The 12,650-nt window shown below is 36.3% G+C and overlaps 1 protein-coding gene across 2 annotated transcripts in view; it reads left to right on the top strand.

Moving 5' to 3' along the window:
- The window catches only part of LOC111399097 (probable serine/threonine-protein kinase At5g41260), a 9,120-nt gene extending 4,501 nt beyond the window's left edge, over positions 1–4,619 (top strand). Inside the window, exons 8-12 of one of the 2 annotated variants that reach the window (XM_023026334.1) lie at positions 596–681; positions 1,882–2,070; positions 3,232–3,384; positions 3,630–3,731; positions 3,924–4,619. In XM_023026334.1, the coding sequence (XP_022882102.1) occupies positions 596–681; positions 1,882–2,070; positions 3,232–3,384; positions 3,630–3,731; positions 3,924–4,169 (776 nt within the window). In that variant the 3' untranslated portion in view covers positions 4,170–4,619. Of the gene's footprint in view, positions 1–595; positions 682–1,881; positions 2,071–3,231; positions 3,385–3,617; positions 3,732–3,923 lie in introns of both variants that reach the window. The other variant, XM_023026333.1, reaches the window with a different exon arrangement.
- Positions 4,620–12,650: the final 8,031 nt, after the last annotated feature.

Here is a 12,650-nt window from a genome sequence, read left to right as displayed (position 1 = left end):
TTATTATTATTATTATTATTATTATTATTATTATTATTATTATTATTTTTGGGGGGGGGGGGGTTGATTTTGGTTTTGGGATCTTGTGTAACCTATAAACTTCTAGATGCTTTTAAGGAAACTACCTGCTGCGTTACACATTTTCTTAATATCATGCATGGTAGAGATAGGCGATTTTAGTAAGAAACAATTCAGAAATTTAATAAATTTTCAGATTATGGTTGCTTTGAATTTTTAATTCACTCTATGTATTAGGCATTGGCTTGATATCCGTTTCATCTTAATATGTTTGGAACTCTTTTCTATAAACTGTGTAAACCCACATTTGACACGTTCTGAGACTGTCAACTGATTTGTGTCTAATTTCAAAACACCTTAGAGATAGACAATTGGACTACGAGGCACTTCGGACCTTTAATGTATATTGCTTTGAATTTTTTGATTCACTGCATTCTATGTATCAGCCTATTAGGCGTTGGCTTGATGTCTATTTCATCTTAATTTGTTTTGAACTCTTTTCTATATTCTATGTAAAACCCACATTTAACACGTGTTTTGAGACTGTTCAATGTTGTGTTTAATTTCAATTTTGTAGGAAGAGTTAGTCCAGAAAGTGTGACGTACAGCTTTGGCACTCTTCTGCTTGACCTTCTCAGTGGAAAACACATTCCTCCAAGCCACGTAAGTCTGTTGGTGCTAAGTTTGATCATGCAAGATGATTTTGAAGTAGATGACGTGCCGGCTAATCACATTGTAATCTGTATGATAACTGAGACGGAAAAACTAGTTTAGATATAGTTCCCAAAAGATATTAGTTTCAATGCACTGAGACACAAAGTAATTCTTGAGAACTTTATTTTTCATACTTGAGACTGTTATCACCTGAATTTAGCTTTAAGGTGCTTCCATCTGTTTAAGCAGGGTAACCACCAATTATTTGTTACCCTTTTTACAACTAACCTTCTGCTTGAACTCATTGTCCAACACATATTTCAGTTTCCTAATCATATAATTTCCTCTAGAAAAAAAACTTGTACCCTGGCCTGTTAATGCCACATATCAATGTACTGACAGAGTTTGAATATAGCAGTGCACCCTCGTGCACTTGGTGCATATTTGGCAACCACTATTAGATCGTACAGTTCTTTAAACAAAATTTTAACTTATTTTTCTTATTCAATATCATCAAGTACAGGCTAATCTGTGCTCCCAAACATGGCAATAACGTCCTCTATCTGCTTCCCTTCCTATCTGTATGTGGCAGAAGAAATTATGGTTTATACTTAAAACAATTGAATTAGATACTGGTTTATTTAAAATGCAACTCATGTATCCTTTCTACAAATGACAAACGTCGTGTTCAGATGCCAATTGTAGATTCCAAGTGTGTTATTAATTACTTTTTGAATGAAGTAAATTGATTAGAACTTGAGGGAGATAACTTTGCTCCTCATTGATTTATCAAAACCAAGCGTTCTTTCTCCCTCTTTTCTTGTAATAAGATATGAAGGCATGTTAACCTTCAGTTCTTCAGAGATAGATGGGGAAGCCCGTCCCCCTGTTAATTAAGTAATTTGAACTAGCTATTACAAAAGAGTTAAATAACTTCAAAATGTAGGCACCTTGAATATGTACTTTACCACAGTATATACTCTCTTTTTCATGTCTGATAATCTGCCTTTGCATTGAATCATGACAGATCTGTTGGATTGAAAATGATTGTTATCTATGAATTTGATATACTAGTTTCCTTTAGCTCTTTTATTCGTGTTTGTGTTTTAGCATTTCTTTCTTTTAATTTCTCAGCTTTGCGGTGTATTTGTATGTTAATTATGTAAGAACATGCTGTTGGCGTCTAATATTCTTTTCAATTTGTTTCAGGCCCTTGATTTGATAAAGGATCGGAACCTTCAGATGCTAACTGATTCTTGCTTGGAAGGTCAATTTTCGAATGATGATGGAACTGAGTTAGTACGTCTAGCGTCAAGGTGTTTGCAATATGAACCTCGTGAGAGACCAAATCCAAAATCATTAGTTGCTGCTTTAATTCCTCTTCAGAAGGAAAATGAGGTTGGTTTTCTATCTGAACATGTAGCTTTTTAGCCGCCGTTTGATCTTCAACCATACATTCTTTCAATAAAATAATTTTGCACGTGGACCCATAACTTTTCCCTACACAGATTCTCCACAATCACTTTTGGCAAAATATATTCTCAAAATACTGTGCATCAAATAGGCTCTCAGATTTGAATTGTTACTTAACATTTATTCATTTGCTTTTGTACAATTTTTTTAAATCCTGTCTGCAGAATTTACATTCTTAACTTGAAAAATCTTGATTGTTACATAGGATTCTAATTTCTAGGACTGTGTTGAAAATGACTACCGCACCAAAAAGCAACATGCCTCGTCTAGTTTTTGTTTCATTGTATTCCCAGTTGCTCCACATTTGTTATGGAGATCCACTACGAATTAGTTTCTCTAAAAGCAATATCCATAAATAATTTTTTTAGGCTGTTGGTCATAAGGGGTGATACACTTACAACCATATCTATTCAGATCATCTATTCAGATTAGTATAAGCAAGATTATATAATTCAAACAGTATTTATCGGGATATTTTGTTTGGATAAAATAGATGTGAGAACAATTCTTGAGAGGTAATCCTTTGACTTTGAAACCCCAGTTCAAGATCAATTTAACTGTCGATTATTTGCCTATCTTAAATTAAGGAATATCCTAATGTTAGTTTCAGTACCAAAAGCTTGTTCGACTAAATCTAATATTTGGCAATTGCTTGCAATTATTGATATAGTTTTAGTAGTTAGCGTTGTCATAGACATAGTTCTCAAGATACAAGACAGCAGTTAGTGGAGTGTTTCCACAGGATTATTAGCTAAATGGCAGTTGGCACATACAATATGCCCAGTCGCTCCTCGTGGATTTTCATAACCCTGTTGTGCAAAATGGGATATGCACTTGAAATGGATGTCCGAGTTATGATATAACAAAGAAGATGATTGTTGAATATTGTACATATAATTTGTCAGTGACTATTTCTGTATGCACATGTATTCTTCTATGTCCATATGAATGTCATAGTTCCATGTATCGAAAATTGGAAAGTAAAATACATTCTCTATGATTGAATAAGGGTCACTTTCATTTTTGTTAATTCTATGTAGACTGGTGTAGTATATTAAGTTGTATTGACCACATTTCATCTTGCAGGTTCCTTCCCATGTATTGATGGGCATTCCTCATGGTAGTGAGGTTATGTCTCTATCTGCACTTGGTGAAGCATGCTTTAGGATGGATTTGACTGCCATGCATGAGATTTTAGAAAAACTTGGGTACAAAGATGACGAGGGAGCGGCAACAGAGGTTTGTTTATGCTTAAAAGCCATTTTTCCACTTCTGAAAGAACCATTATCTCCCCCCCTCCCCCCTCTCTCGCTCATACACACGCGCATGCACACACTAATTATACACCCATCACATGGTCATTTGTAGATGCCAGTTGCTAAAATGCATTTTATATTGTACGAGTAATACTGGTGTGTTTCAACAAGAATGTGCTATATGGTCTTCCTCAAATTGATTTTTACCGTTTGCAGCTTTCATTCCAGATGTGGACAAATCAAATGCAGGAAACTTTGAACTCCAAGAAAAAGGGTGACGTAGCTTTCCGGCATAAAGAATTTGGGGGTGCGATTGATTGTTACACGCGGGTAAGGAAAAAATTACCTGCACGCAAATTAATCCATACTCACTTTTGAAGAATGAACCCGATAAAATAATGAAAATCATTGTTGATCTCATTGAAGACTTTGATTTCTTCCACCATTGTCCTCTCAACTCTTGTACGCTTGATAATTTTCAATTCTAATAATTAACATTCTCATATATATATGTTACTGCAGTTTATTGACGTTGGTACAATGGTCTCCCCAACTGTTTTTGCACGCCGTAGTTTGTCGTACCTCATGAGCGATAATGCGCAAGAAGCTCTCAATGATGCAGTGCAAGCACAAGTCATTTCTCCTGTTTGGCATATAGCGTCTTACTTGCAAGCTGCGTCTCTTTTTGCCTTAGGGAAGGAGAACGAGGCGCAAATTGCGCTTAGAGAGGGTGCGATACTTGAAGAAAAGAGGACTGCAGCTTCTTGATATTGAAGAACTTCGTTTGGCTACTGCTGGATACAGCCATAAAGCACAAGCTTTTCTTGGTTGATTAATGACTCCGAAACTCTATGAGGAGCGACGTACATACATTCTGTTGTCCTCGGAATGATGCGTAATAGTTTTGTTTTCTTGAAGGATTCTTTTTGCAGCATAAGTTGGGGGAGGACAGTGACACCTTTTTCAATAGCACAATCCAAGGAATACTTTGAGAGGCATTGGAAGGGGTTTATATATTGATAAAGGATTGAGTTTCAAAGTGGATGAAGAGATTTGATATTGTAATTTATGTACAGTGATGTTATGTGGCTTGCTCCCAACATCTGTGATTGGCTGTCTCTGTCATTTCTATTTTGTGGGTTAGGAAGTTGTTTAGAATTGGTTCGAGTCTCTGAAATTCATTATTTTATATTGGATTAAGCTTGAGCATTTTGAGAATTGAATCTCGCATGGCATGTTTTACATCTGCTACTTTTGTTCTCTATAGATAGAGAGGAGAATCGCATCTCGAATATCCAGTCCAAGTGTATATAAGTTGTGATTGCATCCGGATTTACTTGGTTGGCGAACTAGGGAGAAGCCTATCACTCCTCAGGATTAGTGGGGCAAAGTTCGGATACTTGAGTGATTAAAAAAAAAATGGTACAATTACCGTTTAATAATTTCATCCTATTTTTATATTTAATTATGTAAGTGAGACAAGTGAAATTGTTGTCAAATAAAAATTTAAGTGAAGGACTTCTAAGAACAGAAACGAAAGCAAAATTTTCAATTCAATTCTAATAGTCTTCTTTACCATCAATGCTTAATTGTAGGAAGAATTCTCCTCGACTTAACCTGAAACTAGGCTGAAAAAGGTACAGGGACAGTTCCTCAAACCACTCTTGCACAGGGGTTGTTGGCTGAGATCAGCTCAGAGCGACATGGTGTCAAGCATATGTTGATTGATCACTTTAAGAAGGACCATGGAATGAAAGTTGGATCTACCATGAGATTTGCTATTGAGGACTTGGTTTTTAAACTCTTTGGAGAGGGACCTTCTGTGAGTAAGACTCCTACGCAGACGCCTTCATCTAGTCCTTCTATCACAGCTCCTACACACAATAAGGTGAAAGAACATATACAGAGAGACATGGATGACATGGGCCTTGGAAACTGCATGCAAAATGCGGAAGACGATGTCCCTACAGCAAGCAGGTCAATCTCCCACGATTCAAATGTCGTAGCACAGAACACCATGAGATTAGACGCACCTATGACTAGTACAATGAGATCAGATGCACCTGCTTTTCGCCCGACATTCAGTGCACCACCATCTGAACAGTACTTATCAACAAAGCAGGCTCCTACACGCAGGCGAGACCCCTCTCCAACGAGCTAGCCAGACATCGCAGACTACTATGATCCGAAAATGTTTCAAACCAGACGCATGACTCGATCAATGTCTATGTACTACCACCCAAAGATTTACCCTCGGGAATACCCTTGAGTCCCTTTCATTAGTTTTTGTTCGTGTCTTGTTTACTTTGATTGCATTTTATCTTCAAATATTTGTTACAATTTACACTTGCTGGAGGTCAGGTCCATGCCCCCCTCCTCTATTTGTTTTCCCACTTTTCATTATATAAAATAAACCACACTAGTGGTATTTGCTTTTAAAAAAAAAAAAAAAAAGCTTAATTGTAGGAAGAATTTTCCTCGACTTAACCTGAAACTAGGCTGAAAAAGGTGACGTCGATATGGTAATTATATGATAAATAGTTGGATTATTAAATTAATTTCAAGCAACCATTTTTGGCTCATTATTTTGAACTCGTAGTCTAATGATTTGTTCAGTTTGAAAGATAAATTATATGTTTTTCATTAATACTTTGACATGGTATCAAAAACTTATCTCGACGATTGAAGAGGAAACTCGAAAATAAGTCGAAAGTGGTGATATCAAAATATGAATTAAAAGATAAAATAAGATTATTTAATCTATTTTCTAACTACCACATTTTGACTCGTTGTTTTGAAAAATTAATTAATTAATTAAATGGAGCAAATGATTCTAAAATTTCGTTGAAGATCACGACGGTATTATTGTTGGTGATATAATGGAAATCAATAACTATATATGATTTCGGATGAAGTTTCGGACACACTACTGTTTGTGATTATCGACAACAATTTCATCAATAACGTCATCGCCGATAGAGTAGTTGTTAGGTCATTGACAAAATTTCCGATATTGACATCATCGGTCATCACCAACCCATGGAAAAGTCATCGGCAATCATCAACTATGCTAGGGTAGCTAATTGTCAATAGGAAATTATTACTGTCACCAGCAGAGCTTCTATGGAATATGGATGCATGTGTCTTTATTAATTGAGAGTAGCTTGTGTAGCTTGATAAGTGTGCTTTTGCACACTTATTTATGTCACAAACATGATTTAATAACGAGCAAAATGATTGAATTGTGACTTAATCTCGTTACATTTATTAATTGTAGGGAACACCGAAAAACATGGTAAAATTCAGGAGAAAAGACGCGAAAATGACTAAAATGACACAAAGTGAAAGTTCAGGGACCAAGGTGCAATTATCCAAAAGTTGACCCGATGAACAAATCGAGAAATTGATTAAGCCAAATGCCAATTAATGATATCTTGGGATGATGGAATGGAAAGAATGAAAAAAAGATGCCAAGAAGTTAAGGATTTAAGTAGAAGGACCAAAATGAACTTCTTCCATAGTTGGTGGCATTATGCGACCGCATAGTGCTACCTGTTCACGAAATAATTCTTTCGATTTAAAACTACCGCAAGTGTACGGTTCGTAACAAATAATAAAGTGAATTTTAAAAAGTCTGAATATCGTCCCTCAAAGATTAAGTAGTTCAATTCTATATAATCTAGCCTTAACCGAATCTAATTGAGTGAAAATATGGTCTAAATGCAAAAAACCCTAATTTCAATTAAAAACCATAATTTCAACTAAAAACCCTAATTTCAATTAGAAACCCTAATTTCTCAATTAGAAACCCTAATTTTAAAATTTCTCTAATTAAATGACTTAAGCACTCAAGTAAATGAAATTATGCAAATTCAAAAGCTAATTTATGGAAATGAATCAAACTAAAGTCACTAGGATCACGAATCCCCAATTGAAGTTATAAAAACCCTAATTTCATAAAATTAATGATTCGATGAAAATTTGCCAATTCAATGCTCTTAAATCTATCCAATATACTCTCTCGATATATATTAGACCTATTCTTGCACACCACCAGCCTATATCTCTATGGATGATGCAAACATACAAGAATGCATGTAGTTTTGTGAACAAGTTAAGAATTGCATAAAGCATAAGTGTATATCTCTATCCTCTATCGGACCCTATGTTAGTTTACACCTTATCGAACCTATTCCACTTCTCTCGAATGTAAGAAATAAGTCATCAACACTTATACAATCATTGGCCACTAATTGCGGAAGAAAATTAATGCATGTAAACCAATCAAATTATCCAAACGAGTCTTTTTATTAAATTCATGAAATATGGAATTAAAATAACAAACAACGGTTCATCGATCACCTAGTAATTGAAAACCTAGCCTAGAAGATTCATAATTATAGAAAAAAACAAAATTAATAAATAGAAAGAATAGCACCTGTATGAAAATTTTTGAAATCTTGAATAAAACCTTGAAAACCCGCTTGAATCCTTGTGAAATCGGCTTCAAGTTCATGTTCCTTGCCTCCAAAAGTTGTATTCTTCTTCTCTCTAGACGTTCTGCCCTATTTCTGATGAATTTTGGCTTTTATATCATGTCCTCATGGAGCCCCGAAAGAGTTTCAATTAAAAACGGAAGTTCAGATTTTTTTTCGAACTTAAAGCCATGCAGCCGCATGGTTCAAATTTTCAGCCCAAAAAATCCCCTGCTAGATCATGTGCGGCCGCAAGGTTGTAACTTTACAACCTTGCCATTTTGGTCCCTAAACTCCGTTTTCTCTTTTCTTAATCTCTTTTCTTTCTTTCCTTTGTTCCATTATCAAATATTGACTCCTAATTGATGTTTGGGTCAATCAATTCCTTGATCATTTGCTCGGCTCATCTTTTGATTAATTGCAATTTAGTCCTTCATCTTTCACTTTTCTTCAATTCAGTCCAATGTTACTTCTTTCTTCCTCCAATCGTCTTGTATGGTCCTCAATCTCATACTTGGTATATTTTCATTCTAATTCTGCACTTTAGCTCAACTTTCCAATAATTGCACATTTGGTCCCCGAACTATCGCTTTGTTCCGTTTTGGTCCTTTTCGGCTCTTTTCTTCTGAATTCCATCTTTTCCATAGAAACACCTACATTGCATGAAGTTAACGAGATTAAGTCACAATTCAACTACTTTGTCCATGTTTAAGTCATATTTGTGAGCTAAATAAGTATGTAAAAACATACTTATCAAATCTCTCAAACTTAAACTATTGTTTGTCCTCAAACAATGTAGTGAATTAATGCTAAACAAACATGACTTAATAGCTTGCCGTGTCTCAGGATTGGACTTAGTAATAATAGAAACAATATCAAGAGTGCGAGATTTGAATCAACCTTTACTCATCAAATGCAATACTCAACGTGTATGTGTGAACTCATGCCAACATATCAAGCTTATGATTAGTTTATCCCAGACCCATAGTGGTCAAATTTATCTTTACGTCACTCAAGAGATACACAACCCCCAAATGTATTCTTTTCACACAATTTCTCCGGGGTGTATTCTAAGGTTAGGAGTTTAAACAATTCTAATCCTTATCCTCTCTTAGTTTGGATAGATTTTACCATTACAAGTTCACATATCAACAAGTAGAGACTCTCCTTATTTTGATTGCTTCAACCTTTAGGATTAAACTAAGCTACTTGCCTCACATTGAGGTTATAGTTCTATCAACCAAATGTCCAACAAGGGCTTTTATTATTATTTTTTTTTTGTGTCATCTTCTCATTTGCTTTCTATATAACCCATGTAACGAGCTTTAGGCGATAACTCCCAAACCAGTTGGCTTTAGGGTACCAGGTTTTAAACCCTTGCAGTCTTATTCACTCGAGTTATAAAGGCTCGATAAGATGACTTTTTATCAATTCTCCTTTTTCTTGCTTTTTATATGACCCATGTAACGAGCTTTAGGCCGATGACTCCCAAACCAGTTGGTATTAGGGCATCAGTTTTTAACCCTTACAGACTTACTTGCTAGAGTCATAAAGGCTTTTTGAGAGAAGTGATAATTTTTCACTTTTTACTTTATGCCCCTTCTTTGTTTTTCTAGACATTTGACTTCTAAAAACATCCTCACTTAAAGCTTTCACCTATTTCTCACCTTCCGGGTTTAAACAATCCACACATTATAATTTCATGCACAGAGCCCCCACTTATCTCCATGTTTTCCTACAATGGATCAATCATCTCCAAACTATCTTAAAGTGATATTACGGGTTAATGTTATAGAGGGTTATTTTAGGTTTCTCCTAATTTATTCTAAAATTCCAATCAATAACTTAACACGTGACATGAGTGGCGTGCAAAAGAGTGTCAAGCAATGCATCAACAAGTATTAGCAAATTAAATCCTGCACTAAATCCACAGTTTCTAGCTTATACATGTCCAGTAATCACATCATAGCCGGCAAGGCTACTAAACCCACACAAGCATGCAGACGTTCATAAAGATTCATTCATCAAGCATGCATCATGCAAAAACTTGTCAAAATTAACGATGGATTGTGAATATGCAAAATAATTACATGCCGAATATGTTTGAAATTATGCTATCATCCCCCAAACTTATACAATACATTGTCCTCAATGTAAAATGTAAAGTTAAAATAGCAGAATTTAAAACATGGACACAACTTGGCAATAAGAGATTAACAAAACTCCCTTGATCAATTCGGTGGCTGTGGTGTGAAGCTGGGACCTGCAGCATCATCTTCAGGAGGAGGTGGGAGGCGAGATAGGACTTGTCTTAGCAACTCGGACTGCTGTGCTTGCTCGGTCTGAATGGCTTGAAGACTACTTTCCATATTTCCCAAGCGATCCCAAGTTTCGTTCACACGCCACTGTATGCCATACATTCTCCCAGCGTACATGTTGAACCTACCATTCATAGTTTCTACTTCCCTTCTTGCAGCTGTGGCTTCATTCAAGGCACCTTTTGTGTAGTCTCGGGAGGAGTAGAGGTCTCTCTGCACTTTTTCAATAGTGGTGGTCATCGTCTCGAACCTCTGCTGGAGATTTTGTATATCCCTGCTAGTTCTAGTGGCTGTGGCAAATATCTGTCGAAGTAGCTGTGAATCCATCTCAACTGGTTATGGCGGGGCTTGTGGTAAGTGTAAATCTTCAGCAGCTTGTCCTTCTTCCTGCGCATTTTGTCTTTGCTGCTCAAGTCTGTCTTGTTCTCTCTTCCTTACCCTAGCTCGTTCCTGAGCTTCAAATGTAGTGAGATTTATCAATGGGCTTGATTTCTCAGGCATCTCCCCTGCCTCAACTGTAACACCGGCAGCAAGACATATTCCGCTAATCAGACTAGGGAAAATCATCGACGACCGCCTATCTCCCCAGGTTCCTAAATTTTGTATCTGGTCAAAAATAAGAGTAGCCAAATCAACTTTGCATCCCCGGACTAAATGATATATGGACCCAGCAGTTTGATCCGTGAAAGTTGTCCGATGTGATGTGGGTTTGATATTATGACACATGAAGACCCAAAGGATGGCTATGGAGGGAGTAAGCTCAATTTGATACCACTCTGCAGTGGGTAGGGGCCAAGCATTCTCTCTTCCCAAGAGAACCTCCGCCACTTCATTCCAATTGAATTGAGTGGGAATTGGGACCACATTGTCCAAATTAAGATTGTAGAAATCATGAATGACGGCTGGGGAGAACATTATCCACTTACCTCGCACCCACGTCTGGTGTAAGTGTTCAGAACATCGTGTCTCAATTTCACTATTGAAGTTTGCATAAAATTCGCAGACTATACTTTCATAAATCGGGTGTGGCTTTTCTACAATCTTCTCCCATCCACAAATTTGTATCAGATTTGTCAACTAAAAACCACGAAAATCATCTAACCGGACCTGTCTCTCTGGTATCATGCCCCAATGGCGTATTATGTTCTCATATCGAGCTAATGTTTCTGCATCACAAAATCTTCGCACACCTCTTATTAGCTCTCTGGTGCGGGCTGTACCGGAGGAGGAACCAACTTTTTCTTTACCCTTTGATGTTCTCTTCGACGGCATCCTACACAAATAAGGAACAAAGTGTATCAAGTTCTTGAAATAAGAAAACGATGAAGACTATCATTGTCATGCAAGAATCCCCCAAATTTTCTTCAAAATGTGTGCAATATTCAACGCATGGAAGTCAATGTAACATCAATATTGCATTAATTAGAAAAACTCAAAACTATGGCTCTAACATGCATTTTTTGAAAATTCGACCCATGATTAAGTGACCAACTTCAGCCCTGAGCATCATCGAGAAATATTAAAATTTCCTCGGACAAGGTCCGGGCATATGAAAGTACTCATTGTGGTCTAGTATATATCCAAATTTCACTACAATCGGAGGTCGTTTGGTTAGGAAAATACATGGACGAAGTTAGTGACGTGAGTTGACATGGCTTAGCAATTTATGTGGTTATGTGCACATATATATGAGGCTAACGTTTTCCAATGAAATTCCATGAGATTTCTCATCTAGTACGCCTCACATTAACAATGTAAATCATCACACAAATGAAAAGTTCAAAATTTAGAATCATATGTCTCATTGACATTTAATCGAACACGTTGTGTGCATTGGAAATTTCCTTCACTTTGCTTTTGATTTGCACTTAGGGCTAGTCCACAAATCACAATTCAACACTTACCCAATTCGAAAATGGCAATAACATCAAAGAATAGCTTCAAACTTTGCATAGAAAGTAAATTTCTTACCTTTAGAGTTTTGTGAGATGAAATTGGAGAGTATGCTTCAAAATTTCTTTATAACAATGTCAATGATGTGAATAATGATAAGTGTGTTGGTGATTTCTTGTATGTGAAGGTGGATTTGAGGAGGGGGAGGGGGGAATTGGGGTGTTCGTGTGAGAGTGAGTTTAAGAAAAAAGAAAAAAAATAGTGGGTTGTAATGGCAAGTGACAGGTTAATACCTGTCACTTATACACCATACGGCTGCATGGTGTAATGTTGTAGCCCCCTTTTTGTTTCGGTGAGGGTCCATGCGGCCGCATGGACCAAACCAAATTATATATATATATATATATAAATTTAAAATTAAACTTACAATTATACCCCAAACACACCTTGAAATTTAAAAATTCCCCGAAGCTGGTTTTCAATTTCAAAATTGACTCGACTCTACATATTCGAAATTTTTTTTTTAAATCGAAAAATAAAACGACGAACGACTTTGAATCACG

Source organism: Olea europaea, chromosome 8, assembly GCF_002742605.1.
Source record: "Olea europaea var. sylvestris chromosome 8, O_europaea_v1, whole genome shotgun sequence".
In the NCBI taxonomy this organism is placed as follows: Eukaryota; Viridiplantae; Streptophyta; class Magnoliopsida; order Lamiales; family Oleaceae; genus Olea; species Olea europaea.
The sequence above is the reverse complement of the archived record's forward strand: the minus strand, read 5'-3'. Positions and strand labels throughout refer to the sequence as shown.